Source organism: Mesoplodon bidens, assembly GCF_964165515.1.
Source record: "Mesoplodon bidens genome assembly, chromosome: 18".
In the NCBI taxonomy this organism is placed as follows: Eukaryota; Metazoa; Chordata; class Mammalia; order Artiodactyla; family Ziphiidae; genus Mesoplodon; species Mesoplodon bidens.
Window position 1 is genome coordinate 19,086,505 of NC_138175.1, and position 26,536 is coordinate 19,113,040.

Sequence of the window (26,536 nt, forward strand, 5' to 3'; positions counted from 1 at the left end):
GAACAGGAAATTCTGGTCCAGACCATTAGACTTGGCAGGCTCACCCAGAAAGATCCAACCCCCCGGACCCAGGGAAACAGGGCCTGCCTAAGGCTGAGGCCGAACCAAGACAACAGAGAACCCCTTTACTCTCCACCACCAGGTTAGCAAGCACCCAGCAACAAGGCTGTGGTACACTGTGTGTGGAGGCACAGGTGTACAAAGAAGACCTAATGCTGAGGGTGGAGCATAAACACAGAAAAATCCACCCTCAGGGCAATAAAACACCAGAGGAATTTGGAGCCACTGGTGCACCTAAGGTAATCATAGCAACAGCAAAACCCAAACCCAACTCACCTCCTAGCTGACTCAAACTCCCACATTAACAGGCTAGCAAAAGAAGACGTTGTACCCATTTCCCAGAATAAAGACTATGTACCTCAATCTCTACTTTTCCACATATTACATCTGACAATCAGTAACAAATCACAAGCAACATAAAAAAAGCAATAAAAACAACCCACTATCAAGAGGCAAATTAATCAACAGGACAAGACTTAGAGATGATCCAGCTATTGAAGTATCAGACAGGGAATTTAAAATAACTATGACTGGGACTTCCCTGGTGGCGCAATGGTTAAGAATCCGCCTGCCAATGCAGGGGACAAGGGTTCGAGCCCTGGTTGTGGAAGATCCCACATGCCGCAGAGCAACTAAGCCTGTGTGCCACAACTACTGAACCTACGCTCTATAGCCCACAAGCCACAACTACTGAGCCCGTGTGCCACAACTACTGAAGCCTGTGTGCCTAGAGCCCGTGCTCCTCAACAAGAGAACCCACTGCAATAAGAAGCCCACGCACCACAATGAAGAGTAGCCCCTGCTCGCCACAGCTAGAGAAAGCCCGCACGCAGCAACAAAGACCCAATGCAGCCAAATATAAATAAATTTATTAAAAAAAAAGAATATATATATATATATACAATATATATATACATTTATATGTGAATCATTTTGCTGTACAGCAGAAATTAATACAACGTTGTAAACCAACTGTACTTCAATAAAATAAATTTAAAAATAAATAAATTAATTAAATAACTATGATTAATACATTAAAGGCTCTAATGGAAAATTTGGTCAGCATGCAGGAACACATGTGGAATTTCAGCAGAGAAATGAAAACCATACGAGTCAAAATGTGAAAAAATTCAGAACAGAGCATCTAAGAGTTGTAGGACAATATCAAATGGTCTGAGGTAAAATTAAAAAATATACTTTTTTGATTCTATTAATTGCCTTAGAAAATAACTAACTGCCTAAAGCAAAAATAGTAGCAATGCAGTGTTAATTTATTGCATAGGTAAAAGTAAAGTGTATGACAATAGCACAAAGATAAGAAAGAAGAACTGGGAGTTATACTACTGTAAGGTTCTTATATAATATTATATGTGAAAATTGATGTAATATTATTTAAAGGTAGACTGTGGTTAATTAAAGATGTACATTGTGAAACTAGGGCAAACACTAGAAAGTTAAAAAAGGTATAAATAATAAGCCAACAGTGGAGATAAAACAGATCATAAAAAATACTCAATCCAAAAGTAGGTAGAAGAAAGAAGAAAAAAGAAGCAAAGAACATATGAAATAAGTAGAAAACAGAAAACAACTAGCAAGGTGGCAGATTTTAATCCAACCATATCAATAATAACATGAAATGTAAATGATCTAAACACACCAATTATAAGACAGACATTGTTGGGTTAGATAAAAATGCAAAACCCAATATGCAGTCTACAGGAAACCCACTTGAACTATAAAGACACAAGTTACAGGTAAAAAGATGGTGAAAAAACATGTAAACACTAATCAAAACCAAGAGGGAGTAACTATATTAACATCTGACGAGACTTCAGAATAAGAAGTATTGCTAGGGATAATAGAGAACATTATATAATGATAATGAGGTCAATTCAGCAAGAAGAAAATCCTAAATGTGTAGTTCCTCCAACAGCATAGCTTCAAAATACATGAAGCAAAAAGTGATAGATCAGAAAGGAAAAATAGACATCCACAATTATAGTTGGAGACTTCAATACACCTCTCTCAGTCATCAATAGAACAAGTAAGCATAAAATCAGCAAAGATCTAGAACACCTGAAAATGGAATGTTCCAACATAGTTCTTGTCTAAAATTACGTGAATTCTGAGGGGAAAAACAAACAAAAAAGGCACCTGCAATAGGGCTTACCTCCATGCAGGAGATGGGGGCAGATCAGGGGTGGGAGACAGCCTTCCAACAGGGAAAAACTGCTTTGGCTCCTCAAGTTTCACAACAGAACACCGACCTTACTATCTACTGAGTTGGTTGCTATCAGAGCACAGTTAGAGACCCTTCCTCAGGTGCTGCCCGAGGTCTTTAGGATCAATTCCAACCTTCTTATCAGGGCCTTATCACTAGACCCCCTACTGCATATGGTCCCTCCCATGGTCCAGCCACACTGAATTACTTACAGTTTCCAGAACCTGGAGTAGTCCAGGGTTTCCAGAGCCCATCAGAAAAACACATCTTTGCTCATACTGAGTCCTTTGCCTCTAACACCCTTCTTCTCCCACCATTTTCCTCAACATCCTGGCTGACTTCTTTCTCCACACATATCCTTGTGTCCCTGCATGTGTGTGTCTCAGTCTCCCTCTCTCGAAAACACAGTCTCTTGGGAATTCCCTGGCGGTCCCTTGGTTAGGATCTGTGCTTCCACTGCAGGGGGCCCAGGTTCGATCCGTGGTTGGGGAACTAAGATCCCGCAAGCCCCTGGGCACGGCAAAAAAACCCAAAACAAAACAGCCTCTAAACTCATTGTTGAAGACAGTGTTCATTAAACAATTCCACACACCCTATAAGTAAGTTCCTGCCTTGAGAAACTAGTGTTAAACCCCACTTGTAAGGACATAACACAGCTTTCTAACAGGTTTTCATCATATTTTCCAAGCTCCTGTGCAGCAGATAATAAAGGAATTCACCAGACCACTAAAATTTCCTCATGAAAATTTAACCATGAAACTATCATATGCAATTTTCAGGGAGAAAAATTGTCTCTTTCAAAGTTCAATTACAAAGAATATTTTACAAGCCGTATTCTAAAACTTTTATAATTGATGACTATGAAAAAAAAAAAAAACGCTGTTGAGAAAGACACCAAAATCTTAAATTTCGTGAAAACACAGAAGACTTTTTTCTTTTTTATATTTTGAGTTTTACAAAATTTCTACAATGAAAATGTATTACTTTTTTTATGCTTAAACTTAAATTATGTGACTCTTTACATTTGTCTTTTCACCTAGGACACCAGGAAACTCAGTATCAAATTCAGCTCCCAATCACAGTGAATAGATACCCTCACTTTTCAACAGTACTTGATATCTAGTCTTTTCCATGGCTTTGGTTTCCTATTTTTACTTCCTCGTTGCAAGTATCTTTAAATATAAACCACCACAATTACTCTTTAGAAAGAGATATAATAAATATATAATTTATTTATCTAATAATTATAGTGTTACATAACTGTTAATTATGTGAGCCATTCTCTTTACTAGTATTGTACTCAAATAACTAACTAAAACGCTTTACAACTCGCAAAGATCCAAGAAAACTTACGAAGAACAGAGCAATAATATTCACCTGTGAGGAAATAAGCAAACATCACACTTTCATAAGCCACCTCATCATAAATGGTCAGGTACGAAGAAGAAAATGAAGTCTCCACAGCCAGGCCTAATTCCACGTGTCTCCAATTAATCTCTGCAACAAAGAGTGAGAGGCAACTTATCAGAAAATGAACCTAGAAAATGAACCTAGTAAGCAGCAGGACGATATTTCCTTTTGTAAAATCTAATTTTTACATGCCCGACAGGGGTAGCACTCAATTACTTAGAAGTTCCATCACACCCACAGTGGGGTGTAACTGAACACGTGCTTGAGAACCAGCCTGGTCCTTTCAAATCATGCATGTCTAGACAACTGCTGTTCCCTCTGTCCCAGGTCCCATAAGCACCACTTGCATCACTTTTGTAGTAAAGTATCCACACATCCTGGAGACTAAAGCAGGAAGGACAAAGGACAGAAGAAGTCAGGAAATTTCCTGTACCAAGAAATGCCAGAGAGATCAGTCACATAACTGGTATTTATTTTTGGTTTGTAATAAAAATATGTCCACAGTCAGGGAAGGAGGCAGACAGGAGAATATCAGGCTTGTGGTTTCCCACAAATTTGTCAGGAAAGGAAAATCAAATATAAGAACTTTTAATGACACGCTGAGACCAAAGTTGGGAAGCAAAAGCCATTAGCACACAGTGGGACCTCAGCAATGTAGGCAGCCTGGGCCGTTTCCTCAGGGGCTTCCCTACAAGAACAGAGAGTTGAAAATGATCTCAGGAAGCTCTCACAGGCTTTCAGAAGTCTGCTCCTCCCAGATCTTCAAAATCAGGGAACAGCTCTCAGAGATAAGCACCAGAGGGCTGAGCATTCTGCTAGCCCGGTAGTGCTTTTTCTTCCCCATCAAGGGCAGAGACTGAATTCTTTTTACCAAGCACACAGTCCAGTGCACACAAGAGGTACTCAAAAACAAATGTTAAATTAAATATTGATTCCTGCTTATCACTGGCTATAACACAAGTGGTGCCAAGACTGTTCGCTCAGTGCTTTGTGAAGAATTCCCTTAATGTTTCACAAATATCGCCTTCCATTTACGACATGAGATGATCAAACAAGATGACAGGATGTGAAGACACTAAGAAGAGCCATAGTAGCAGGAGCACATACCGTGCTCCCTCCAACGGGCCAGTCTCCCCGCGGCCCCAGGAAGCTCTGCTCAGGTGCTCACATCCTCAAGCTCGTCCCCCGGGCCTTTACTCATTTTCAGAGTCTCTCCCACGCAGCACAGGTTCTTTCTCAGCACCAGACTCACACTGGAGTATCTCACACGGTCTCTTTCACGTTCACAGGGTCGCACTCAGGGCCACTCTGACGGCGGTCTCTCTCACACTCAGTCTCTCACAATCTCCCTCTCTCAGTCCCTCTCACACTCATGGAGTCACCTCCACACTAGGGTCTCTCTCTCACACACACCGAGTCTCCGTCACACTAACAGCGTCACCCTCACACTCTGCGTCTCGCACACTCAGGGTCACCCTCAGACTGAGTCACACACACAGACACACACACACACGCAGCGTCCTCCTCACACGCTCAGTCTTACACTCCTGGAGTCCCCCTCACGCTCAAGGTCCCGCTCACACGCACGGCGTCCCCCTCGGGCACGCGCTCACTCGCAGCGTCTCTCACGTGCCCGCGGCCCGCCTGCCCGGTGCTGGGTTCCGGGAACCGCATCCCGCATGCAGTGGTGGCTCAGAGAGTTCGGCCCCAGCAGAATGCGGCCCCGGCCCGGCTCCCGCGGCCCTGCTCCCTCGGCCCGGCTCCCCCGGCCCCGCTCCCACGGCCCGGCTCCCTCGGTGCGCTCGCCCGCGGCCCGTTACCTCGTGGTGGCCCGGCGCCTCCGGGATGCTCGGTCGCCCTACCACCGCCCCCGCCGCGACCGCTCAGGCCCCGCCCCCGCCACGTCATCCGCCGCCGGATCGCGACAGCGCGCGCCGCGTCGGGACAGGGCGCCTGGCTCTGCGCGGGGCTCGCGGGCGGCGGCGCTTCCGGGCCCCAGGGGACCGCTTCGGCCTCTGGAATTCCGCCGGCCGCGCTCAGGCGTCCGCAGGTGAGGTCCCAGTCCCCGGCGAGCCGCGACCCGGGCCCAGCCCCACTAGCCGACTGATTGGCTGCTCCCCGACCCTGGAGTCTCTCGGGGCCTCCGAGGGACTCAATACGGGGACGCTCCCGCGGGAACCTCTAAGTGCCCCCACACCCGGTTCCTCTGTGGCCCTTGGCCTGGGCCGCACTCCCGGGGGACCCCATACAGCTCACACGAGGAGCTCTAAACAGCCTCCATACCCCGTTCACAGCCAACCCTCCGCCTGGAGACCCTAGGGAGACAGACCCAGGATTCGTCCTCCGAGTCACAGCTCCGACCACCGTGCATCCTTTAAGGTCCCAACAGACACATGGACACCGCTGAGCTTCCAGAGCCAACCCCAGGCTTCCCTGGGGCCCAGGCTTGAGGACAGTTTTCAGTCCTCATCCTGCCTGACCCCTCCTGGAGCTGCACCCTCCTGTCCTCTTCCTCTCCCTGTGGTTGCTCCTCCTCCATCTCCTTCTAGGGCTCCTTTTCCTCTGGTAGCTCTGGGGCTCTGTCTAGGGCCTCCTGATCTCATGGAAAGCTGAGCCCTACCCCTTAGCTTCCTGTCCACACCTCAAGCCATGATTCTCTCCTGGGCCATGGAGTCATTTCCCCCCAGACACGTGTTCACAACTACACATCCTCTGGTTCCAGACTGCCTACACACAAGACCCTGCTCCCCACCACGTAGTGACCCAGCAGGAAATGGGCAGCATCCTGAACCCTTCCTCCTCCTGCCCCCCACCCAGGCCCTGCATCTCATGGTTTTCTTCTCCCCAGCCATAATAGCCTCTCAATCCCTATCCTGCTCTCTCTAACCCATCCCCACAGGGTAACAGCTGCTCCTAAAATACAGATTGGAGTGACTTCGTATCTCCTCTGCCTAAAAACCCTTTCATACTCCTACCTATAGACCTGAGGTGATGATCCTTGAAGAGCGTTCACTGGTGCTGCCCTCCTTGTGCTATCTGCTTGGAGTACTTTCCCTAAGTGTGAATGAGAGTACAGGCATAACATGTTTTATTGCTCTGCGCCTTATTGTGACTCGCAGATGTTGCATCTTTTATAAATAGAAGGTTTGTGCCAATGCTGTTTTGTCAGATGATGGTTATAGCATTTTTTTGCACTAAAGTTTTGTTTTGTTTAATTTTGGCTGTGTTCGGTCTTCGTTGCTGTGCACAGGCTTTCTCTAGTTGCAGTGAGCGGGGGATACTTTTCGTTGTGCTGTGCGGGCTTATTGCGGTGGCTTCTTTTGTTGCGGAGCATGGGCTCTAGGCACGCGGGCTTCAGCAGTTGTGGCACGTGGGCTCTAGAGCACAGGCTCAGTAGTTGTGGCACACGGGCTTAGTTGCTCCGTGGCATGTGGGATATTCTCGGACCAGGGCTCGAACCTGTGTCTCCTGCATTGGCAGGCAGATTCTTGACCACCGTGCCACCAGGGAAGTCCACTAAAGTATTTTTTAATGAAGGAATGTACATTGTTTTTTTAGACAATGCTATTGCACACTTAATAGGCTATAGTGCAAACAGCTTTTAGATGTACCAGAAAACAAACAAAAAAATTCATGTGACTCACTTTACTGCAACCTTCACTTTATTGTGGTGGTCTGGAACCGAACTCACAGTATCTCTGAGGTATGTCTGCATGCATATATTTAGAGTCATTAGAATCTGACCCTTTGCCCCCTGGATCAGTTCCTCCTGCCTCCCTGGCCTGGCAGAGGAAGGGCTCTGGACACTTGTGTCACTCAGTAACAGCCAGTCCACTTGTCCTTGTATCAGCAGCATACATGACCTACAAGCTCTCAGAACCTCTGGCTTCACTGTCTCACAGCCAGTTACAGCATCCTGCCAGCTGAAAGCCACCATGAACCAAGCACTGAATCAAATGTTCTCCAAAACCATCAGTGTATCCTCAGGGCCACCCTACAGTGTACATTTATTCATCCCCATTTTTCTTTCTTTTTTTCTTTTTTTTGGCTGTGTTGGGGCTCTGTTGCTGTGTGCGGGCTTTCTCTAGTTGCAGCGAGCAGGGGCTACGCTTCGTTGCGGTGTGCGGGCTTCTCATTGCAGTGGCTTCTCTTGTTGTGGAGCATGGGCTCTAGGCACGCAGGCTTCAGTAGTTGTGGCACACGGCCTCAGTAGACCAGGGATCGAACCTGTGTCCCCTGCATTGGCAGGCGGATTCTCAACCACTGCACTACCAGGGAAGTCCCCATCCCCATTTTTAAGATGAGCAAACCGAAGCTTAGGGAGGTCAGGAGACTCCCCAAGCTACTTGGCTAGAGGTGGTAGAGCTCAGATTTGAACCCCAGTCTGCTGGCCCTGAAGCCTGCTCTGACTCCATACCCTGTCTCTACGGCTGTGAAACTGAGGGTAGAAGTGGGGTTGAAACAGATCAGGGGTGAGAGGGCGGCAGCAAGGCCATGAGTGGGTATGTGTCAGGGCACTAAGAGGCTGGGCAGGACCTGGGGGTAAGGGTTTACTCCCTTTCATGTTGTCATCCTTTTTACCAAGGCCATTGATGCAGCTGGACCTACGTATTCCTAGGCATCCTAACCCTCTGGGCCACCCATTTTTCCAGGTCTGGCCAATAACTGGTGTAGTGAGAAGATTCAGAGCGCCCTCTAGCGGCCCAGGGTGTATTGACACCTAAAACCCAGGCTGGCCAGGCTCCTGTGGAGGAGGCAGGAACTGGGGCTTCCACCACCCCCACTGGCCCCCAGCTCTGGGCTCTGCACCACAGACTTCTGGCCTAGTCTCCATCCTTACGCACGTTTTCCTGTCTCAGACTCTGGTCCTCTGTCCTTATCCATCTCCATTTGGTCCCCAGTCTCTCAGTCCCTATCTCTGCCCATCTTGGTCTCTCTCCCTCCCTCCTCAGTCTCACTCTGTTCCCAAAGAGGGACAGATGGCGGATAGATGAACTGATGAAACAAAGTAGAAGGGTAGCATCCTAAAAAAATTCAAAGGATGCTGAGACCTGCAAGCTGAGGGAGGACAGAAGGCTGGGAAGGAGAGTCCAGACAGGGCGACCGTCAGGACTGTCCTTGGCTCCCAGCTGTGGGGTGGCATTTGGGGCCTGTTGACCACATAGGAGCGGCAGGATGGGGTGGTGGGCAGGAGCTTCATTCCAATAGGAATGTTTCAGGTCCTGGTTCTCAGTCAGATCCCAGGAGAGGGGGAAGGAGGATAAAACCCAAAGAGGTGCACAGGAGCCATGCTTTGGTGCTGAGAGAACCCATCAAGGGCCCAGGAAGGTCAAGGTCCAGCCTCTGATTACTTGCCTCGCTAGCCCCCTCACCCTTCCACTGCCTCCTTCCTCTCATGTTCAGAGCAGAGGCTAGACCAGGGCACTTTACAGCATCCAGAATACTTTTATTGCCAGAATCGAGGTACAGCCTGCTTAGAGCCCCATGTGGGGCCCACCACTCAGGAACAAAGGGAGAGACAGATGCTGGGTATGAATGCAACAGAGAAAATTCCGCTTCTCAGAAACCTTGTAGGAGCGAAGCACAGTCCAGCCTGACTGTGGCTTTGGGGCTCCACCCCAGAGGCTAGACCCAAGTCTTGGCCTTTAGGCATTGCCCACTTGGAGACCACCAAGGCAGATCCACATCCTCCATCCCTGCTACCACAGGGAGATCCATGCAGCACCTCTGGAGCAGGAGGAAAACCCCTAGGGGGCCCCTAAGGCACCTGGCTCTCTCAGGGGCCCACTCAAGTTTCTGGGTGAGTCCCTGCTGACTAAACACCACTGAGCTGCCTGGTGGGGATGTGTGCTGGGCAGAGTGGGCAAGAGTCCTACCTCCTCTCAGTCCTGTGCCAGCCCACGTGAATGCTAGAGAGATCCTGGGCAGGGTGGCAATGTGGTGGAGGGTCAGCAAGAGGGCAGCTCAGGGTGGCTCTGATTGGCCTTGGCTGCTTCCTTGAGTCCTCTTTCTTCATGAGTACCTACAGGGCATGGCACCAGGCTCTGCTCTCATTCTTGAACCACAGCCCCAGGGCAAAGGGAGGCTGCATCAGTACTGTGGGTAACGGCCCAGCCAAGGAGATCAGGGCTCCTGGGACACAGCCCCGAGAACTGGGGCTCCATCTGCTGCCCAGCCCTGAGCTAGGCTGTTCTTAGAAGTAAGGGAGGTAGGAGTGAATGCCCCAGGGCCTGGAAACCATGGAGAACCTAACAACCCACCCCTGCCTGCAGGGGGAACCGGGCTGCCCCCAGAAAGCCACAGTCAGGCTGTGTGAGCAGCTAGGCCACAGCGAAGACAGCAGCTCCAGCCACCCATGGCCAGTAGCAGGCCGACTTGTGGCCAATGTGTGAGAAGGTACACCCTAGGGACCAGGAGCCCAACCTAGGGACCACAGTTCAGTAACATCCCTCACAAGAAAGCTGAGGAGCCAGGCCCTGGTGGGCGAGTGTGAAAAGGCCACAGGGGTAGGAGGAACACAAGGCCCCAGCACTGGGGATTGGGGCAAGGTGCCAGCCAATCCACCTGCGGAGCCAGTCCTGAGGTCACAATTCCACCATCAGCAGCATTCTTTCCAAGGGTCCCTCAAGTAAGTTCAGACTATGTCTTCCTTCCTCATTCCCAGAGACGAAGGATAAAAAACCCAGCATTTCCCCACTTCACAACCCAAGATCCAGGGCCTTAGATGGTCAGTCACAAACTGCTCAACTCATGGGCCATGGTTGCCCTAGAGTCCAGGAGAAGCAGTGGTGGCCAGGCCATCCCAGAGCCCTGCCCAACATAGGAATCAGGGCCCGAGGAGCACACGTTTCAGATAGGCCAGGGTAGTGGCGTTGGCCAGCATCGCGATGTGCTCGGTGCCCGGCAGTGCCTGCAATGACACTTCTTGCTCCTGGCGGCCGTGCCAGGCCTGGCACTGCAGGGCGCTCTGCAAGTTCACAGTGCCGTCACCATCACCAAAGCAGATTTTCGGGTCACGGTCCGGGAAGCTTTCATAGTAGAAGGAGTCTGGCGTAGGGACACCAGTGCCGTAGAGGCAGTGCAGTCGCACGCCAGGTGGCACCATGGCCTCAACCAGCCCCTCCGTGTCCTGCCGCATGAGCCAGCCATCTTCGAAGCCGATGTCCTGGAAGAAGCGGCGATAGTCCTGCAGCGTGTAGTTGGCTGTGGGTGTGTGCACAAAGACCTTTTTGGGTGACCAGGTATAGTTGTAGGGCAGCAGCCAGCTGGTGGAGACGGCAGACCGCTGCTGCTCCCGGATCTTCAGGGGCCCAATGACTGGGATCCGGTTGTTGTCTCCTGCGGATAGAGGGCTCCAGTCAGTCTGTGCTCGGGAATGCAAGCCAGCTGGGCAGCATGCTCACCGCCAGGGCCCCTGCCAGCCCCCAGCCCGGGCCTGGCCAGCACTCTGGCATCTCTAAGCTGTTAACGCGGTGACAACTCCCCTATTTCCCTGTATTTTTGCTCTATCTAGGAAGTACATGACCAAGATTTGTTTCTTTCCTTTTGCATTTTGTCACCAGGGATTTAGGCAGCACAAACCCATAGGGTGATTTATGGTAAAAACAATACCTTCCCCAGAGCACTTATCACCCGGCCTGTGGGTACTGACCTTGTCATGGGTGAATCAGCAGGCGGGCAGCCCAAAGACACAGTCACAGTCCTCTTAATCTTTTATTACATTGAGCTATGTAAACATTTTTTCCCTTCCTAGGCTCAGACCTACATCCAGCCAGCCCTGGTCTCATCCCACCCACCTGCCTGGCACTAACCTGGGCAGCCAGGACTGCAGGAGACAGGGCAGGAGGGGAGGCTGCAGACAAAGTGAGAATCTTTCTCACATAGGAATGCCAACAGCACAAACGCACCCACCAGCCAGTGAGATCGCCAGAGGATGAGCTGGAACTTGGGAACAGGGGCCTCTGCCCTGCTCAGGACCCACGGCCACCCATCACCACACCACTGACTGCAGGCCTTCAGCTCTGCTGGGGCCTGGTTCTAGGAGCCCTCAGGAAAGGGAACCCCTAGCTAAGGGTCCACGACTACCGCCCGTCCTGTCCCACCCCCACTCCCAGACTGCCAGAGCCTGACAGCAGTCTCCCAGAATCTGAGGCAAAGCTCTAACTAAGGCAGGGGTCCCCAACCCCCGGGCCGCGGACCATTACCAGTCTGCGGCCTGTTAGGGACTGGGCTGCACAGCAGGAGGTGAGCAGTGGGCTAGAGAGTGACGATTTACCTACCGCTCCCCATCACTCGCATTACCGCCTGAACCATCACCCCTCCCAAGCCCCCCGCCCCCTCCGTGGAAAAATTGTCTTCCACGAAACCATTCCCTGGTGCCAAAAAGGTTGGGGACCACCGCTCTAAGGGGACTCATGGAGAAGCTCTGAAAGGGCCAGTACCTGAACTCCACCATGGTAACCTGTCTCAAACTCAGAAGGGCCCACATCTCTCCTTTCAGGTCTAGGCTGGACAGAGTAGGTAGCTGTGATGAGTCCTCACTATAATTGGATTCACTGTCCAGCTAATCCAGGGTCACTACTGGGAGAGGACTGATCACAACGATCAGGTGACCAATAAGCAGGTCAGGCAGTGGCAGTCACTTGAGGAAGAAAGCTCATCAGATGCTTGTACAGCCCTGGCTCACAGCTCCTAAAGTGAGCGGTCACGGTCACGGGGCTCACATCCAGTCCTAGCAGAGGGAGGAAAACCCTGGGGCTACAGCTGGTATGTTCTAACAGTCGTGAAAAGGCAGGTGGATTGGGGAGGAACAGGGAAGGAGGTGGTTTTCCCAACTGCCAAGCAAGCAGGCCCAGACAAATCTGCACCTGCTTCCTCTCTGTGTGGCCCACAGAGGCTCCCCGCTGCCACAGAGGGAGGTGTAACTCATTAACAGGAAACTGTAGCCCAACCTTCCTTCTCTGGGGCGAAGGTGGGGATGAAGAAGTGAGGATGGGGGTAAGAGAGGGAGAAGGCTCCTCCAGAGAAGTTTGGATCAAACCAAGTTAGGCCAGCCAGGCCCAACGCGGGGTGGTGTGTGTGGGGTGTGTGTGTGTACACGTACGTACACGTGTGCCCTATGACCAACGGTTATGCCACTCCATGTACATGTAAGAAACCTACACAGATAACAAGAGTCATCAGCTGGAGAGGTGAATTTAGAAGTAGTGTTATATTCTCTTTTAGAAAGAGATGTTTGGAAAAGAACACAACTCTGGAGAAGGAAGGGTCCTGACCCAAGAGAAGAGACATGAGGGTGGCCCAGGAGGCCACTGTAGAGGGAAAGAAAGTGTGTCATCTCTGATACCAGCACCCCCCATGCTGGGCCAGGCAGGGTCTTACCTGAGGCCAGGACGCGCAGGGTCTTGGCCACGCCCCCCCAGGGCGGACCCAGTGCCACAAAGGCATGGATATACTTGTCCTTCCAGGCCTGTGGCTGCTGCTGCAGAAAGTAGAGCGTGTACATGTTGCCCATACTGTGGGCAGCCAGCACCACGGGGCCCCCATACAGCTGGTGCATCTCCTCGATCATCTCACGGAGGGCCAGGAAGTAGGGCCCGTTTTCATCTGCAGGCCAGAGCCAGGCGGGGGTCAGGCAGGAAGGGTCCTTGGGCCTGAACCACTGACTGTGTCTCAGGCTAGACCCAGGACTAGGTGGGTGGGGAGCGTATGAAAATCCAAGTGGGGAGGGTCTGGTTTCCCCTCAATTTCCATGAAGGGAGAAGAAGCTCCTTTTCCCCTCCTCAGCCTCATTCTCTCTCCCCAGGCCTCAGAGGCCCAGAAATCCTGGGCTGAGGGTGGGGGAAGGACAGGACCTGTGATGGCTGGGCTGGATGCCAGAGACACGGGAGTAGGGAAAGGCCCAGGGCCTTTGGTGGCTGTGATCTCCTCCTCTCCAACCCCCTCCCCCATGACCTCAGGGAGGAAATGAGAGCAACCACTTACTTGGAGCTCGGCGCCAGTCATAGGGGGCCCCCCGGACGTCCTCTCCTCGTGTGTAGCCCCAGCCCACAAGGCTCTCCACCATGGTATGGAAATAGGAACCTACAGACATAAATCCATAGGATTAGAGAGAGTACAGTCATTGTCAGCTGCCCACACCACGCCTGCCAAGGAGACTGTGACACCTACAGCCGGGAGATCCCCGAAGGAGTGCTATAGGGCTCTGTGGCCACACTGGGCAGAGACGGTTCACAGGCTACCCCCACTCAAACCAGCAGGGCTCCTCCCACTCTCGGAGTCCATCAGAACCTCCATCCCCATTCCCTGGGGGCCATGAGGAAGGGCTACACACCCACACTGCTTTTGCTGGGGTCCAGGAACTCCAGTGAGAAGGTCTTCCCAAAGCCAGGGACACGCACATCCACACCATCAGGAGACTGGGTGGTGCGGGACGTTCGGTTGTAGACCAGCCTGCCAGGAGGGGATATTGAGCCAGTGACCCAGAGGTGACACCTAAGTTGGTGTGTCCCAATACTGTCTTGTGTCCTGAGCCATATTCCCTTCCCATCCTCAGGTCTGGTCAGATGTATAGGGGAGACCAAAAAGTAACAAAGCAAATTTGTAAAGCACAGATCAGAGTAACCACATCCAAATGAGGACCCCACCAAGGCTCACTCCAGAGACTGACTCCAGGACCCCTGTGAGGCAATATTCCCTTCTCCTCAATGTCACCCATACTGTCTAATGCAGGTCTTAGATATGGTTGGGAGAGGGGTCTGGCTGCCAGGCCTGGCTCTGCCATGAACATCACACTTGACCCCAAAAGGCAGGCAGCCTAACTTCGCAGGCTCCCATTGCTCCATCTCCATGGATCCAGCTCCTGCCACCTACCATAACACAACACAGGGCAAAGGAGATGATGAATGCAACACACAACAGAACCGGACAGAGAAACCCCGAGCACCTGTGGCTGCTGTGTGAGTGGGTGGGCAAGGCCTGGAGACATGATGGGGACAGGGTGGTGGAAGACAGGAGGAAAGCCTTGTGCCAGGCCAGGAACCCTGCTCCAGCCTCCCCTGATACTAAGGAGGCAAATGTGCCTGAGAAAACACAGGCTAGACCTGCAGTCCCCAGTGGTCCTGAGTCCCACCCACCCTTAAAGATCAGCCACAGAAAGCTGACAAGATACCCAACACTGGCCCAAATAAAAGTCCTGGGGACCCACTCTCTCCAGGGCAATCTGTAGATCATCCCAATGGCCACTGAGCAAAGTTCTAGAAAGCCAAAGCACTCTGTGCTGGATGCAAATCTAAACAGGTCAGAGCCCAACAGAAGTAGATAAGCCCCTCTCAGTATCAGCCTGTACCTCCAACTGGCAGTACCTGAGACCATGCTTCTGCAACAAAAATAGAAATGCGGATCAACATCCCAGAAATAACCCTGATCGCACAAGGGGGAGGAAAGAGTCAACAAAGCAGGTGTCATAAACAACAGGGAAAGGCAGGGTGCCCAGAGAACCAGCTAGAACCAGCTAGTGTGTCTCCAGGGGAAAAAACAATCTTAATTTGAAAGACTCCATTCAGCTCAAATATTTATTGAAAGCCAATCGTGTTTCTGGTCCTACAGCTTTAAAGATAAAAGAGACACAGTCCCTGCCTTCAGGGAGCTCAGGGTGGGCGGGAACCTTAGTTCAGAGGCATACAACTCTGGGTTCAAACTCTAGTTTGTCACTTATTAGCTGAGTGACCCTAAGCAATTTTGTAACCTCTTTGAGCTTCCAGATTTCCTCATCTGTAAAACAGGTCTAAAAACAGCACTTGTTTCACCAGATTGCTGTAAGACCCAATGAAAGAAAGTATGTAAAATGTATAGTGTTTGCATTCAATAAGCAGTAATTCTCATTACATGATTATCTTATTATGGAAGAAATATCCTAGGAAACAATGTTTGGCAGGCAGGGAATGCAGGTTAGAGGAGCAGCCTTGTGGCCAGGGGGAAGGGGAGGTTAAGAGCTCTGGAGATGGACTTCCCTGGTGGCAAAGTGGTTAAGAATCTGCCTGCCAATGCAGGGGACACGGGCTCCTGGGCCGGGAAGACCCCACGTGCCGTGGAGCAACTAAGACCGTGCGCCACAACTACTGAGCCTGCGCTCTAGAGCCACAACTACTGCGCAGCAACAAAGACCCAACACGTGCAGGAACAAAGACCCAACGCAGCCAAAAAATAAATAAATAAATAAATTTATAAAAAACAGACAAACAAAAAGAGCTCTGGGGAGTGGCAGGGAGACTTCACAAAGGAATCAGGCTTGGGTTTTAAACAGTGAGTGGGAGGGAGTTTATCAGGCAAAGGGTGTAAAGGGTGATTCCAGGCTGAAAGAACAGCCAAGTGGAAAGGAATCCCCAAGTAGGTGGAGGGGGCAGGTGTGGCCAAGTCAGAGGCAAGGGAAAGGGTGGGGGCCAAGGTGAGGCTGTGAATAGGGGCTGGAGCATAGAAACCACAAATAGGGCCTGAGGCACTGGAGAGGGTAGGGACAGGAGCAGCAGGAAAGGGAAGAAAGTTCTGTCTGGGAGAGTGCCAAGGTGGCGTGGACCAGACAGAGGAAATGGGAAGGGAGAGAGGTCAATGACGCTGAGCCTGAGATCTCTTGAGGCGCAGGTGAGATAGAAATGGGCTCTGGAGGCGTCAGCGAGCAGCGCCCCACCTGTGCCCCAGCCCCCACCTGATATTGTCAATCCAGCAGTCAATGATGACAGGCAGCAGCAGTTCCAGGTTCAGCCAGAGTGTGAAGTAGCTGTCTGTCCTCTTGGAGCAGAGGTAGTGCACGACTGTCGGCTTGTCCAGCTTTGCCTCCAGCTGGTTGCCCAAATCACCGGGCACTGAAGGGGGACACAGAGCATGAATGAGACCCTGGGCCTGGCAGGCTGGAAACCCAAAGGCCTTCTACCCACGGCTATCCCAGGCTGCAGAGTAGGTGATACCTGTGGGGCTCCTAGGCACAAAAGCCTTTCTGTGTTCCCCATTTCTTTGATTACAGGAAATAGGCTTCATTCAGCCTCCTTGACCTTCCCTGAGTTCCAACTGGCAGATTCATGCAGTTGCTAATTAGGGAAGGGAGGGGATGCAAGACAAAGGAAAAACAGTCAAAGAGAAACCATAGTGCAGCCTTGGGGCAAGGTCCTGGTTCCCCATCAAGCAATATACACAACAATATCTTTGAGCTGTTTTGCAGAAACTGAAACCCCCACCAGATGGGAGAAGCCAGTGGTTAATGGGTTAACGATGGTATGCTGCCCACAAGCACGCAGACCCCAGACGCGCTGGAACCAGAAGGTTGATGATGCTGACTCCCACTCACCTCACCACCAACCAATCAGAAGAATGTCCATGAGCTGATCACACCCTCTTGAACCATTACTATCAAACTTCTCACTACCCTCTCCAAGTTGGGACACACAGTTTTGAAGGCATCAGCCCGCTGTGGCCCCCTTTGCCTGGCAAAGCAATAAAGCTGTTCCTCTCTACTTCACCCAAAACTCTGTCTCTGAGATTGAATTCAGTGTCGGGGTACAGACGCTGGTTTCAGCTTCATAGGCAGGGTCCTGTATACAATGAAAGAAGGGCTGGGAAACAGGACAGAGCACTGGGCCACTTAACCAGAAAAAAATAAATCCAGAGGCGGCAGAACAGACACAGTTGAGAAGCAGGCACCTGCCAGCCTCCTGAGGTCCTCAGGGCTTGCTAAAGGCCAGAGCCCAGATGCTAAACCCTGCTAAAGGTTCCAGAGTGCACCTCACCTGGAGGGCCCTAGCATCTTGGCACACCTGTGTTGGAAATGGCTCTCTTGAAGCAACATACCATTCCAGCTACAGCCCAATGGGGGTGGGTGTGACCAGGCTCCAAGGATGACTTCACTCTACTTATTCAGTCTATACAGAGCCCTGGGGCACTTGTGACACTCAAACCCCTCCCCCCCTCCCCCCTTGCTTCACTGCCTAACATTCAAGGCCCTTCACAGTCCATTTACTCCCAGTGACTTTTCAGGCCTCACCTGCTCCCACATGCCATTCTCTTGACACTTTCCAAACCCCATTTAGGATCCAGTGTTTGGCTCTGGAGGGCATTCACTGGCCTCCAGCTGTGAACACAGCCCTGCAGAGGACACGCCCTCCTTGTGCACCATCCCACTGTGTCCTCAGGGCAGCCATGGGAGGGAGGTGTGGCACCTGCATTCACCTCCCTTCATGATGTGGTGCAGAAGTGGGGAGTCCCCAGCATGACAGCCTCTCGATGAGATGCTTGTGGACTAGACAGGGCAGTGAAGAAACCTTGGTCACTGTTTCCACCAGAGAGAAAATAGCTGAAAGAGGAAGTCACCTGATCTGCTTTGCCTGGATACCCTTTGCCTGGCCAGGCTGTGTGGCCTCTAAAAATACCAATGGTCACTTCCTGGGTCCCTCTGTGCCTAGAACTAGATAAGAGCCATCCACATGCCTTTCATCTCAAGTAACACTGGGAAGAATATCCTTATTGTGCCTACTTTACAGATAAGGAGACTGAGGCTGGGAGAGGTGGAAATAGCTTGCTATAGTCCCTTCCCCCACCCAGGGCCTTCAGTATCCCTTCTCTAGCCTCTGCTTCCTCTATCACCAATTTGAGTCCCACCCACAGAGACTGGTCACCCTTGGATGCTGATCCTCTGATGGCCAAGGTTAGGTCCCTGCTCTGTGCCCAGGAACAGCTTGTCTGTTGCCCACCATGGGGGTTCCCAGGATTAATGCCAATAACCTCATTCTCTGAGAAGCTGGGCAGGTTACGATTCCAGTTGCTCAGTGCCTCTAGGTACAACCTGAGGCTCCTCTGCTGTGACCTAGGATAACTAAGAACTGAATGAATTAATGAGTGCATTTAGCACCAATACAGGTGAAAAGGCCTAGGACCAGTCCGGTCAGAGACCACACACTTCCCAATGCCACACCCTTCATATTCAGTACTCCTTAGGTCCACACAAGGCTCCCTGCAGGCCCCCAAGACAAAGTCCAGATGACCCAACCAGTCACGAGCCCTGCACCATCTACCTTCCCCCACTCCATTCCAGAGAGCCTGGATTGCTTAGCTCCCTCCCTCTGATACGTAGTTCCCTCTGCCTGGAACTCTCTCCTGGACTCAGCTCCAGCTGCGTACTCCAGGAAACCTTTCCTGACTGGGTCAGTGGATTCTCTGTGCCTGCCCAGCACAGACCTCACCTCTGGGAATCATCCTGCAAGCTTAGGGAAGGCAAGGCCAAATCTGCCCAAACTCCATGGTGAACCTGGGCCCAGCATTCCCCAGGAGCATTTCCTGGCCCAGAGCTCCTGGTGGAGGACGCCTGGGATCACACTGCCTGCCAACCCTACCCTTCTGTGATCTGCATCATCCCCATTAAAATACTCCCAGCAGAAAGAGCATGGGGGTCATGCTGCAGCAGACTCAGTATGTAATGTATACCTCGGCATGCCTCTGCTTTTAGGAGCCCTGGATGGTCACCAACACACTAGCTCTTCGTGGGAGTGATGGCCTGAATGAGGCACCCAAAGACCCCAAGACAGAGAAGTCTCATCCCTGCCACACCCACCACAAGGAAATACTACTGGCTCCTGTACAGTTGCCTGGGCCAGCAGCAAGGAGGAGGTAGACAGGGGAGGTTGCCTAGCCACAACATAATGTAGTCCAAGTAGGTCTGGCAGGAGTAGGGTACAGTATGACATCTGTTCATAGCCATTGTCTCAACCCCTCCCTCTGTCTATAGCCATCCTCAGATTCCCTTGGGCCTCCTCCCTCAGGCCCAATGCCACATATTTGATAAGTTAGAGGAGAGCCCTGGTGGCAGGTTAGGAGAGCAATCCTTCCCCAAAGAGCTCCCTTTCAGTAATGCCCTCTGAAACGTGTCGGGCTGGAAGGGTGGAGGAAGACAACGTCCGAAGCCACCCTACCTCCTACAGGCCCTCAAGAGTGGGGCCAAAGAGCCTCGGTCTTTCCAGCTGAAAAATGGGGATGAGGCGAGGCTTGGGAATTAGATGAACAGGCGTACCGATGCGCAAACGGGTGGTAGCCCTCCCACTTACCCCCATATTCTATTGGGTAAGGTGACAAGAGTTTGACCACAACCGCGCCCAGCATAGCAGGAAGTGGATGGGCCGACCCAGGTGACAAAACAATCATACGCTCCCTCACACCATGATTAGAGCAGATGCAGACAGCCCCGCCCGCACCCCATCCAACCGGGCGCACGAGCGAACGGACCCACGACTAGACGCGCGCCTCACCCAGCACCACCGGTGGCGGACGTCCAGCCGGGAGTGCCAGATCTGTGAGCATAAGGAGTAACAGGAGGCCACGCGGGAGCAGGGCGGCGCGGTAAGGGCAGAGGCGGAGGCCCATGGCAGTGACCGCAGCTCCAAGTCCGAGGCGTGGATTCAGCTCTGCGGTCTCGCGCCTAGGCCCGGGCGGCGGCGACGCGCTTAACCCCGCCGCTCGCAGCCTTCACAGAGGCCGGACCAATCAGGACCCGCCTCCTGCAAACGGCCTACCAATAGGAACTCTCCTTCCCAGTCGGAGCTCGCCGACCAGCCCCTACTCATCCCTGGCCAACTCCCTTAACCGCGGTGCACGCCGAGCGCATCGATCTATCGAGGCTCAGCCTGGTTTTCGCGCACGCTCTCAGCTGATCAGACCCAGCTCGCGTCTGCTGGGTACCCAGCCCAGCCCTTGGTACCCTGAGTCCACGCAGCGCAGCCCTCATCCCCGATTCCTGGCGCCTCCTTGACGAGGGATCTAGAATGCACCGGGCCGAATGGGAATTCAGGGTCCAGTGCTCGCCGCTACTGAACTACCCGGGTCAAAGCAAGAGGAAGAAGGGGAGAAGTGAGTCCCAGGCTGTTCTCGAGCCTGAGGAGACTGACCAGGACCTTTGGGCAACTCCCAAGTCGGTTCTTTGCACCCTGCCCCGAGGGCATCTGGGTTCAAGCTACACTGGCCCAGGGGCCACCTGCTGTCTGCCTGGGAAAGGGCCAGGTCAGCGTGTTTCGCTTCCCAGTGAGAGTTCAGTCCGCCTGTTTCAGGGTCTGGAGAGCAGTATCACCCACCACCCCGCTCCCTCCCCCCCGCCCCCTCCCCCCCCCCCCCCGCTGACTAAACAGTTTGCTCGCCGGGTTAAGAGAGGGCTTGAGCCTCAATCCTGCGCCAGCCCATCTGGTTAGTTCCCCTGAAGACCGGAAGGGGTGTTGGGACCTCATGTCCCCCTACCACTCCCACCCCACGCAAACCGGGGATCCAGAGAGGACACAGACTCTCTGTGCATGGAATCGGGGGCGAATAGAGTGGGCAAAGATTTGACAACCAGTAATATTCTGGTACCATGTGTCACTCTGGAATAGGGTGACAAGCATGTTTGGAGACTGGAGGTCTTGATCCTTCACACACCCACTCCTGAGAGCCAGTCAATACCCTGGTCATCCCTGGCTGGTCCCAAGACCTCTATCCTGCCCCTTCCTTCCTCCCTCCCTCCTTCTCTTCCTTCCTTTCTTCCTTTTGGTCAGTGGCTGACCCTTTACAGCCTCTCTGCAGTGACCCTCAATGAATCTACTCACCATCTTGGCCTGCCCCCCCTATATTCTTTTAGTGAAACACATTCGTGGTTGGAATACCCTCCTCTCTTAAGGTCCAACTATCTCCCACCTCAGACCCTGGCCCAGTGACCCCCTTTCAAAACCCCTGCCTCCCTCACCTCCATCCCAGGCCCCAGCAGAGGGGCTGCTGAGGACCAATCTGGTGCAGGCCCAGTATGGGAGACCATAGAGACCCTTCTGCCAGGGCTAGGACAGGCAGGAGTCCAGAGCCAAGGGTTAAGTGGGGGTAGGGTATGGATCAGGACAGCCTGGGCTGCCTTGGACTCTGGCCACAGTCTGAACGTCTTGTCAGCCCTGCAGCCTCAGATGCCCATGGGCTCCTCAAAGGGTGGCCCTGTTCTTGGGAGCGGTTCCCCGTTGCCCCACTCCCATAGGCCCTGAAGATGATAGGACCATAGCCATTGGGGCAGGGGGTGCCAAGGTCTGGTCAGTAATAACCAGTGCTGGCGCTATGGAGAGGGGTCAGAAGGTGAGGTTCCCTCATTTTCACCATGACCCCATCATTCACATGATCCCCTGGGCTGCAGACCCCGGGTCATCCTGGACTCAAGATACCTCCTTGAGTCTCAGACCCACAACTAGGTGGTCACCAAGTTTTGCCAACTCTACCCTCCCAAAGCCACATTACCCTCATCTCCATACTAGCCTCCTTACTGATGTCCTAACTTATGCCCTTATTCATGTGGCATTAAACATTAAAGCAGGCCCCATCACTGTCCACCTAACCCCATTTATGACCCTCTCATTGCATGCATCATATGCATCTCACTCACAGTAAGTGAGGACCCTGGCGAGTATTCTGGTTTCCCCCAACTTCTACTCTCCCTCTTCCTCAACTCTCTCATCTCCAGCCTCAATGGCTTCCTTGCTGCCTAGAACAGGACATCCTTTGTCCCTCAGGACTTCTGCCCTTGTTGCACTGGGACCACTTTGCAGACCCCACTTTTGGGGATCCAACTGATTTAGGTCTCAACCCAGACATGATAACTGGCTTTGAAGCAGCTCCTGCCTAGCTCCCATTAGAATATAATTGCTGGAAGAGCAAGCCCCTCATTTGTCCTCCTCGGTTACCACCTGCATAATCCCTGGCACACAGCAGGTGCTTAATATATGTTGAATCAATGAGTGATGAACCCCCTTCTCTATAACCCTCCCTCTTTCCAAGATAGGGTCCTGGTGCCTGTCAGACCTAGAGAAGAAGATAAGGGACTGAGAGGTCCACAGGTTGGATGTGAATTCTGGGAAAGAGGGAGAGTGTTCCTGTGGAGCAGAACATTCTGAGCAAAGGCTAGAGGTGGGACTGAGGAGCCAGGCCAGTTGTGGTATCTTCCTCAGGTGAGAATCCAGCCAGCAGCCTCTGCCCTCCTCTGTAACTGGGCCCTCTGCAACCACCCCTCCCTCGCCCCAGCTCCAAGCTTCCCTACCTGAACCAGGTGGGTGGCTGGGCTTGGGGCAATCCAATCAACACCAGGGCTTCTAAGCTGGTGTGGTAGCCAGAGCTAAGTCTATTTGGAGGCAAATGATTCTCCCTAAAGCTCACAGCTCAGCAGCCTCCTAGTCCTCTGCTGCCAGAGCCTCCCTAGAGTCATGAGAGGCCAATACTGACCCAATAATGACAGAACCCTGGGGCAAGGGGCCCAGAACAGGGCCTCTAACCTGGTCTAGGCATCAAGGAAGGCTGCCTGGAAGAAGAATTATTAGAGATGGGTCTTGATGGATAAGTAGGAGTGTGCCAGGAAAACAAAGGGATGATTAGGTAGGTGGGTGCTCCAGGCAGGGAGCTTAGCATGTGCAGCAGCAGTCTGTAGACCAGAAGAATAACAGCAGTGTAGAGCACAGTGGTGGGTGAAAGTGGAACAGAGCGGTTTGAGGGCCCTGAAGACCAAGCTTAAAATCCTGGCCTATGTCCAGAGAGCCAGGAGCCTCGAAGACTCTCAAGCGGGGGGTAAGTGGCCTGGGGGGCGGTGTCAAGGGCTTCCCCCTTCACCTGGGGCGTCCTCCGGTCGAGCCTTCCAGAGCCAGCTCCTCCTCCCTGCCCCGCAACACCTGGTTCCGTCTACAGAGTCAGTGCGCCCTCTGGTGGCTATTCGGCGGCAAAGGCGTGGAGATGCGAACCCCAGGGGAACCTAGTGCGCTTGCTACTCTGGAGGCCTGGGAGGTAAGGAAGGGTCGGAGCTGGCCCAGCTGGGAGCCGCTGACCGCTGAGGGTGGGGATGGGCCTGGGCCGGCGAGTGTGGATCGCCAAGCAAGCACCCAGTGTCGAATCCTCTTCGACAGCGGAATATTTCCCAGGAGGGAGTGAGGAGGGTGTTTTACACCATTCCTACACGCCCTGGAGGTCCACGAGAAGAGCCACACTCCCCTGGTGAGGAATCCCACCCTGTATCTGCCCAGACTTTCACGTACCTGCGGCTGGAGCGCCGGCTGTCTTAGTGGCAGGCTTCCAAGGGCTGAAGTGAGGATGGGATTCCGCTAGCTTGCGGGCAGGCTCGCTGGACCAAGTTCCTTTTTCCCAGGTATCCAGAGTACGGTTTGGGAAAGGACTCTGGGTGTGCCGTTGGAGCCTCGCTGATTCCTCCCGCGTACCGTATCTCCGATTCACTCATTTGTGATTCGTGAACACTAGCTAGTAGGTGTGTGGGGCTGGGGGACATTTATCAGTGAAATACAGAAATCTCAAACTACACTGGGGACCCCTGCTAAGGAGGGATGTCCCTTGAGAGGGGAAAATTTGGAGGGAGGGCAGAGGTTAACTAGGGCAAGGTGTGTTGGGAGGGGAGGAAAGGGCACAGATGAGACTCTAGTGCAAAGGCCCTGTGGCCCCAGGGAAGGTTACTTTTCATGGATACGGGAAGAGAGCTTAGTCAACCATTCATTCATTCTTGAGCTACTACTATGTGCCTGGCAGGCCCAGTGATAGGCTCTGGGGTTGAGCCTTTTCTCCAGGATCTGATATTCTCGCGGGTGGGTGGATGGTGGGGTAGGGAGACAATAAATGATTTATCTTGTTAGTAGCTGGTTTAGTGCTGGCAGAAAGGAGACATGAGAGCCGGCTGGGGGCCAGGAGTGCGGGTTGTTTAGTATTAATGGTGTGATCTGGGAGGACCCATCTGAAGATGAGTAAGGGAGCTCAGCAAAGCAGGGGGCCTAACGTTGTTTTAACGAATTTAGTTTTTCAAGAGTCCAAACATTGGGAATTGTCATGTAGGTGGAGGCGGTCGGACAGGTGCACGGGAGTTTTGGGGGAGCCGCCCCACGCTTGGGGTTACTACCCCGCAGGGACCTGTACACGCATGAATGCCTCTCCAGTGGGAATGCGCTCAGGACGGCACCTCGAGGGGGAGGCTTCCCCTGGAGCCCGGCTTTGAGACCCGCGCTGAAGGAAAAATATGGAAGGGCCCAGCGCGAAGGTCTAAAGGTTGAATGGATGGGGGCGCCAGGAAGGGTGAGATTTAGATCAGGTAGCGCCGGGATGGCCCGGGGCTCTGTCGTCTTGGAGCAGAGCCCAGTCTGGAGTCTGACAAGGGGCAACGCACGCCAGGGAAGTTTTAGGAGAGGCTGGGGTGCTGTTGGGGTGAAGTGCAATTAGGTGCGAGGGCGTGGCCGGGAGGAAGGCCCGATTTAGCCTGGCGCACGCGAGCTCCGGGCTGGGTGGGGGAGGGGCCTTACCTCGCAGTTGCGCCCCGCCCACCGAACAAATATTTGACATTCCAGGCTTATCTAGAGGAGGATGGTACCCGAAGAGCGCATTTCCTCCTCCCCCCCGGGCCTGATTGGCTTAGCGCCTTCGGGGGTGGGGTCAAGCGGGTTGGCAGTAGGGTGGCGGTCTTACCAAGGACAGCGGAGCGTGGACATTCGCCTACACCGCAAGGGAAGCGCTGGTCGCTCGAAACCGCTGGAAAACCAGTCTACTTCCCTCTCCCTTCCAGCCGCCGTGTCCCGGGCGCCCTCAGTCTGTTTATCCGCCAAATGGGGACGCGGTGCAGTTTGAATTAGTGGGCAAGGCCTCGGAGGCGCCTCCTCTACGCCGGGCTCTTTCGCTCTCAGTTGTCTGAAGGTCCGAACGTAGCGCCCAGCTTGTCCGAAAGCGTGAGGTGCGGCTCCCGCCCCAGTTCCGTCTCGGGCTTCGCAACCCTCTGTGTCTGCTCCTGCCGGGCTGGAGCCCCTTCTTCCCGCCGGATTCTTCTTCAGTTTCTCAGTCACATAAACGGGAGAATTCGGTAAAGTCCGGGGCGGCCTGGAAACTCGCCGTAAAGGAGCCTCACCAAGCCCGACAGGGCCAAAGTGTGCTGGGAGCCCTCCACGAAGGGCTGTCGGAAGAAGAGAAGAGATGCAGGATTTGCGGCTCCCTTACGCACACTGCACTTTTGCCTCTAGCCCCAACCGGCCAGCACGCTCACATCTCCAGGCAACATGCCTGTTGTCAAGGGGGAAGGGCGAAAACAGGCGGCAGGCCTCACGTGCGGTAGGGGTGAGGCTCCTTGCCGGGACCATCCGGCTCAGCGCCGGGGAGCCGCTCTCGGGAGCTGGGGCCGGGGGTGGGGGAGACGCGCTTCTTCCTTCCCCAGCACCGAGGCCTGCGCACCTCCGACCGCTCTTTGGCACCGCGGGCACTTCCTGGAGCCAGGCTGAGGCCCAGCCTTCGCACTTGTGTGCACAAACCCTGCCCACTGACCTCTGGTGAATACCCAAATGGGTTTAATGATCTCCTGTGCTTCCTGCCACCCTCCCCCCACCCCAGTCGACCTCTGGCGACCCCCCTACAAGCCTTTGGGTGATACCTGGTAACTCTTACCGCCCCCTTTGACCTTGGGTGACTCCTTTTACCCCTCCAGACCGGCCGTCGTGACCCCCGCAGCCTCCAGGCTGCCTCCTGGTGATTTTCACAAGTCCAAAGGACCGTTACGGACTAAAAAAGGCCCCTGGTTTTGCACTTTTCTTGGCGGAGGCCCGGTGGGGGAGCGGAGAGGGAAGGGGGTCGCCCCAGAAGTCAGGCAGGGCCCGCTGGGGGAGCGCGAGCCCAGGCCGGCCTTGTGAGTGTGCGCGTGCAGGACTAGAGTCTAGCGGCCCTCCCCCATGGTTCCCGGGGTCCGCCCTAGGTCACGTGGCCGGCGGGGCCGACAGGTAACTCGCCCAGAGAGGGCGGGGGCCGGTAGCCGCCCCGCCCCGCGGGGCGCCTTGGGCGGGTCTCAGCAGC

The 26,536-nt window shown here is 53.3% G+C and overlaps 3 protein-coding genes across 14 annotated transcripts in view; 1 reads left to right on the plus strand and 2 right to left on the minus strand.

Annotated features, from left to right (window-relative positions):
* SLC7A6 (solute carrier family 7 member 6) overlaps positions 1 to 6,107 on the minus strand; it is a 37,180-nt gene extending 31,073 nt beyond the window's left edge. For 2 of the 5 annotated variants that reach the window (XR_014013879.1, XM_081217775.1), the window contains exons 1-2: positions 6,021 to 6,107; positions 3,659 to 3,778 (exon numbers count right to left, since the gene is read on the minus strand). The gene's annotated coding sequence lies outside the window, so the exon portion shown is untranslated. The other 3 variants (XM_081217777.1, XM_081217776.1, XM_081217778.1) reach the window with 3 other exon arrangements.
* On the plus strand, positions 5,534 to 6,118 carry LOC308606659 (uncharacterized protein). Its single transcript, XM_081217802.1, has 2 exons — positions 5,534 to 5,741; positions 5,986 to 6,118. The coding sequence occupies exons 1-2, from the start codon at positions 5,537 to 5,539 to the stop codon at positions 6,096 to 6,098; spliced, it is 318 nt and encodes a 105-aa protein (XP_081073928.1). The 5' UTR covers positions 5,534 to 5,536; the 3' UTR covers positions 6,099 to 6,118.
* Positions 6,119 to 7,413: 1,295 nt separating this feature from the next.
* Positions 7,414 to 26,000, minus strand: PLA2G15 (phospholipase A2 group XV). 8 transcript variants are annotated; one of them, XM_081217787.1, is made up of 8 exons: positions 25,172 to 25,994; positions 23,746 to 23,982; positions 16,654 to 16,773; positions 16,395 to 16,551; positions 14,025 to 14,143; positions 13,676 to 13,774; positions 13,073 to 13,297; positions 7,416 to 11,029 (listed from the first exon to the last, which is right to left on the minus strand). In XM_081217787.1, exons 3-8 carry the CDS (start codon positions 16,721 to 16,723, stop codon positions 10,518 to 10,520), a joined length of 1,182 nt encoding a protein of 393 aa, XP_081073913.1. In that variant the 5' UTR covers positions 16,724 to 16,773; positions 23,746 to 23,982; positions 25,172 to 25,994; the 3' UTR covers positions 7,416 to 10,517. The 8 variants fall into 8 exon arrangements, with proteins under 8 accessions (XP_081073916.1, XP_081073917.1, XP_081073913.1 ...); XM_081217790.1 differs by lacking the exon at positions 16,654 to 16,773 and having other exon boundaries at positions 7,414 to 11,029; positions 13,073 to 13,172; positions 14,029 to 14,143; positions 23,746 to 23,882; positions 25,172 to 26,000; XM_081217785.1 differs by lacking the exon at positions 16,654 to 16,773 and having other exon boundaries at positions 23,746 to 23,882; positions 25,172 to 25,996.
* Positions 26,001 to 26,536: the final 536 nt, after the last annotated feature.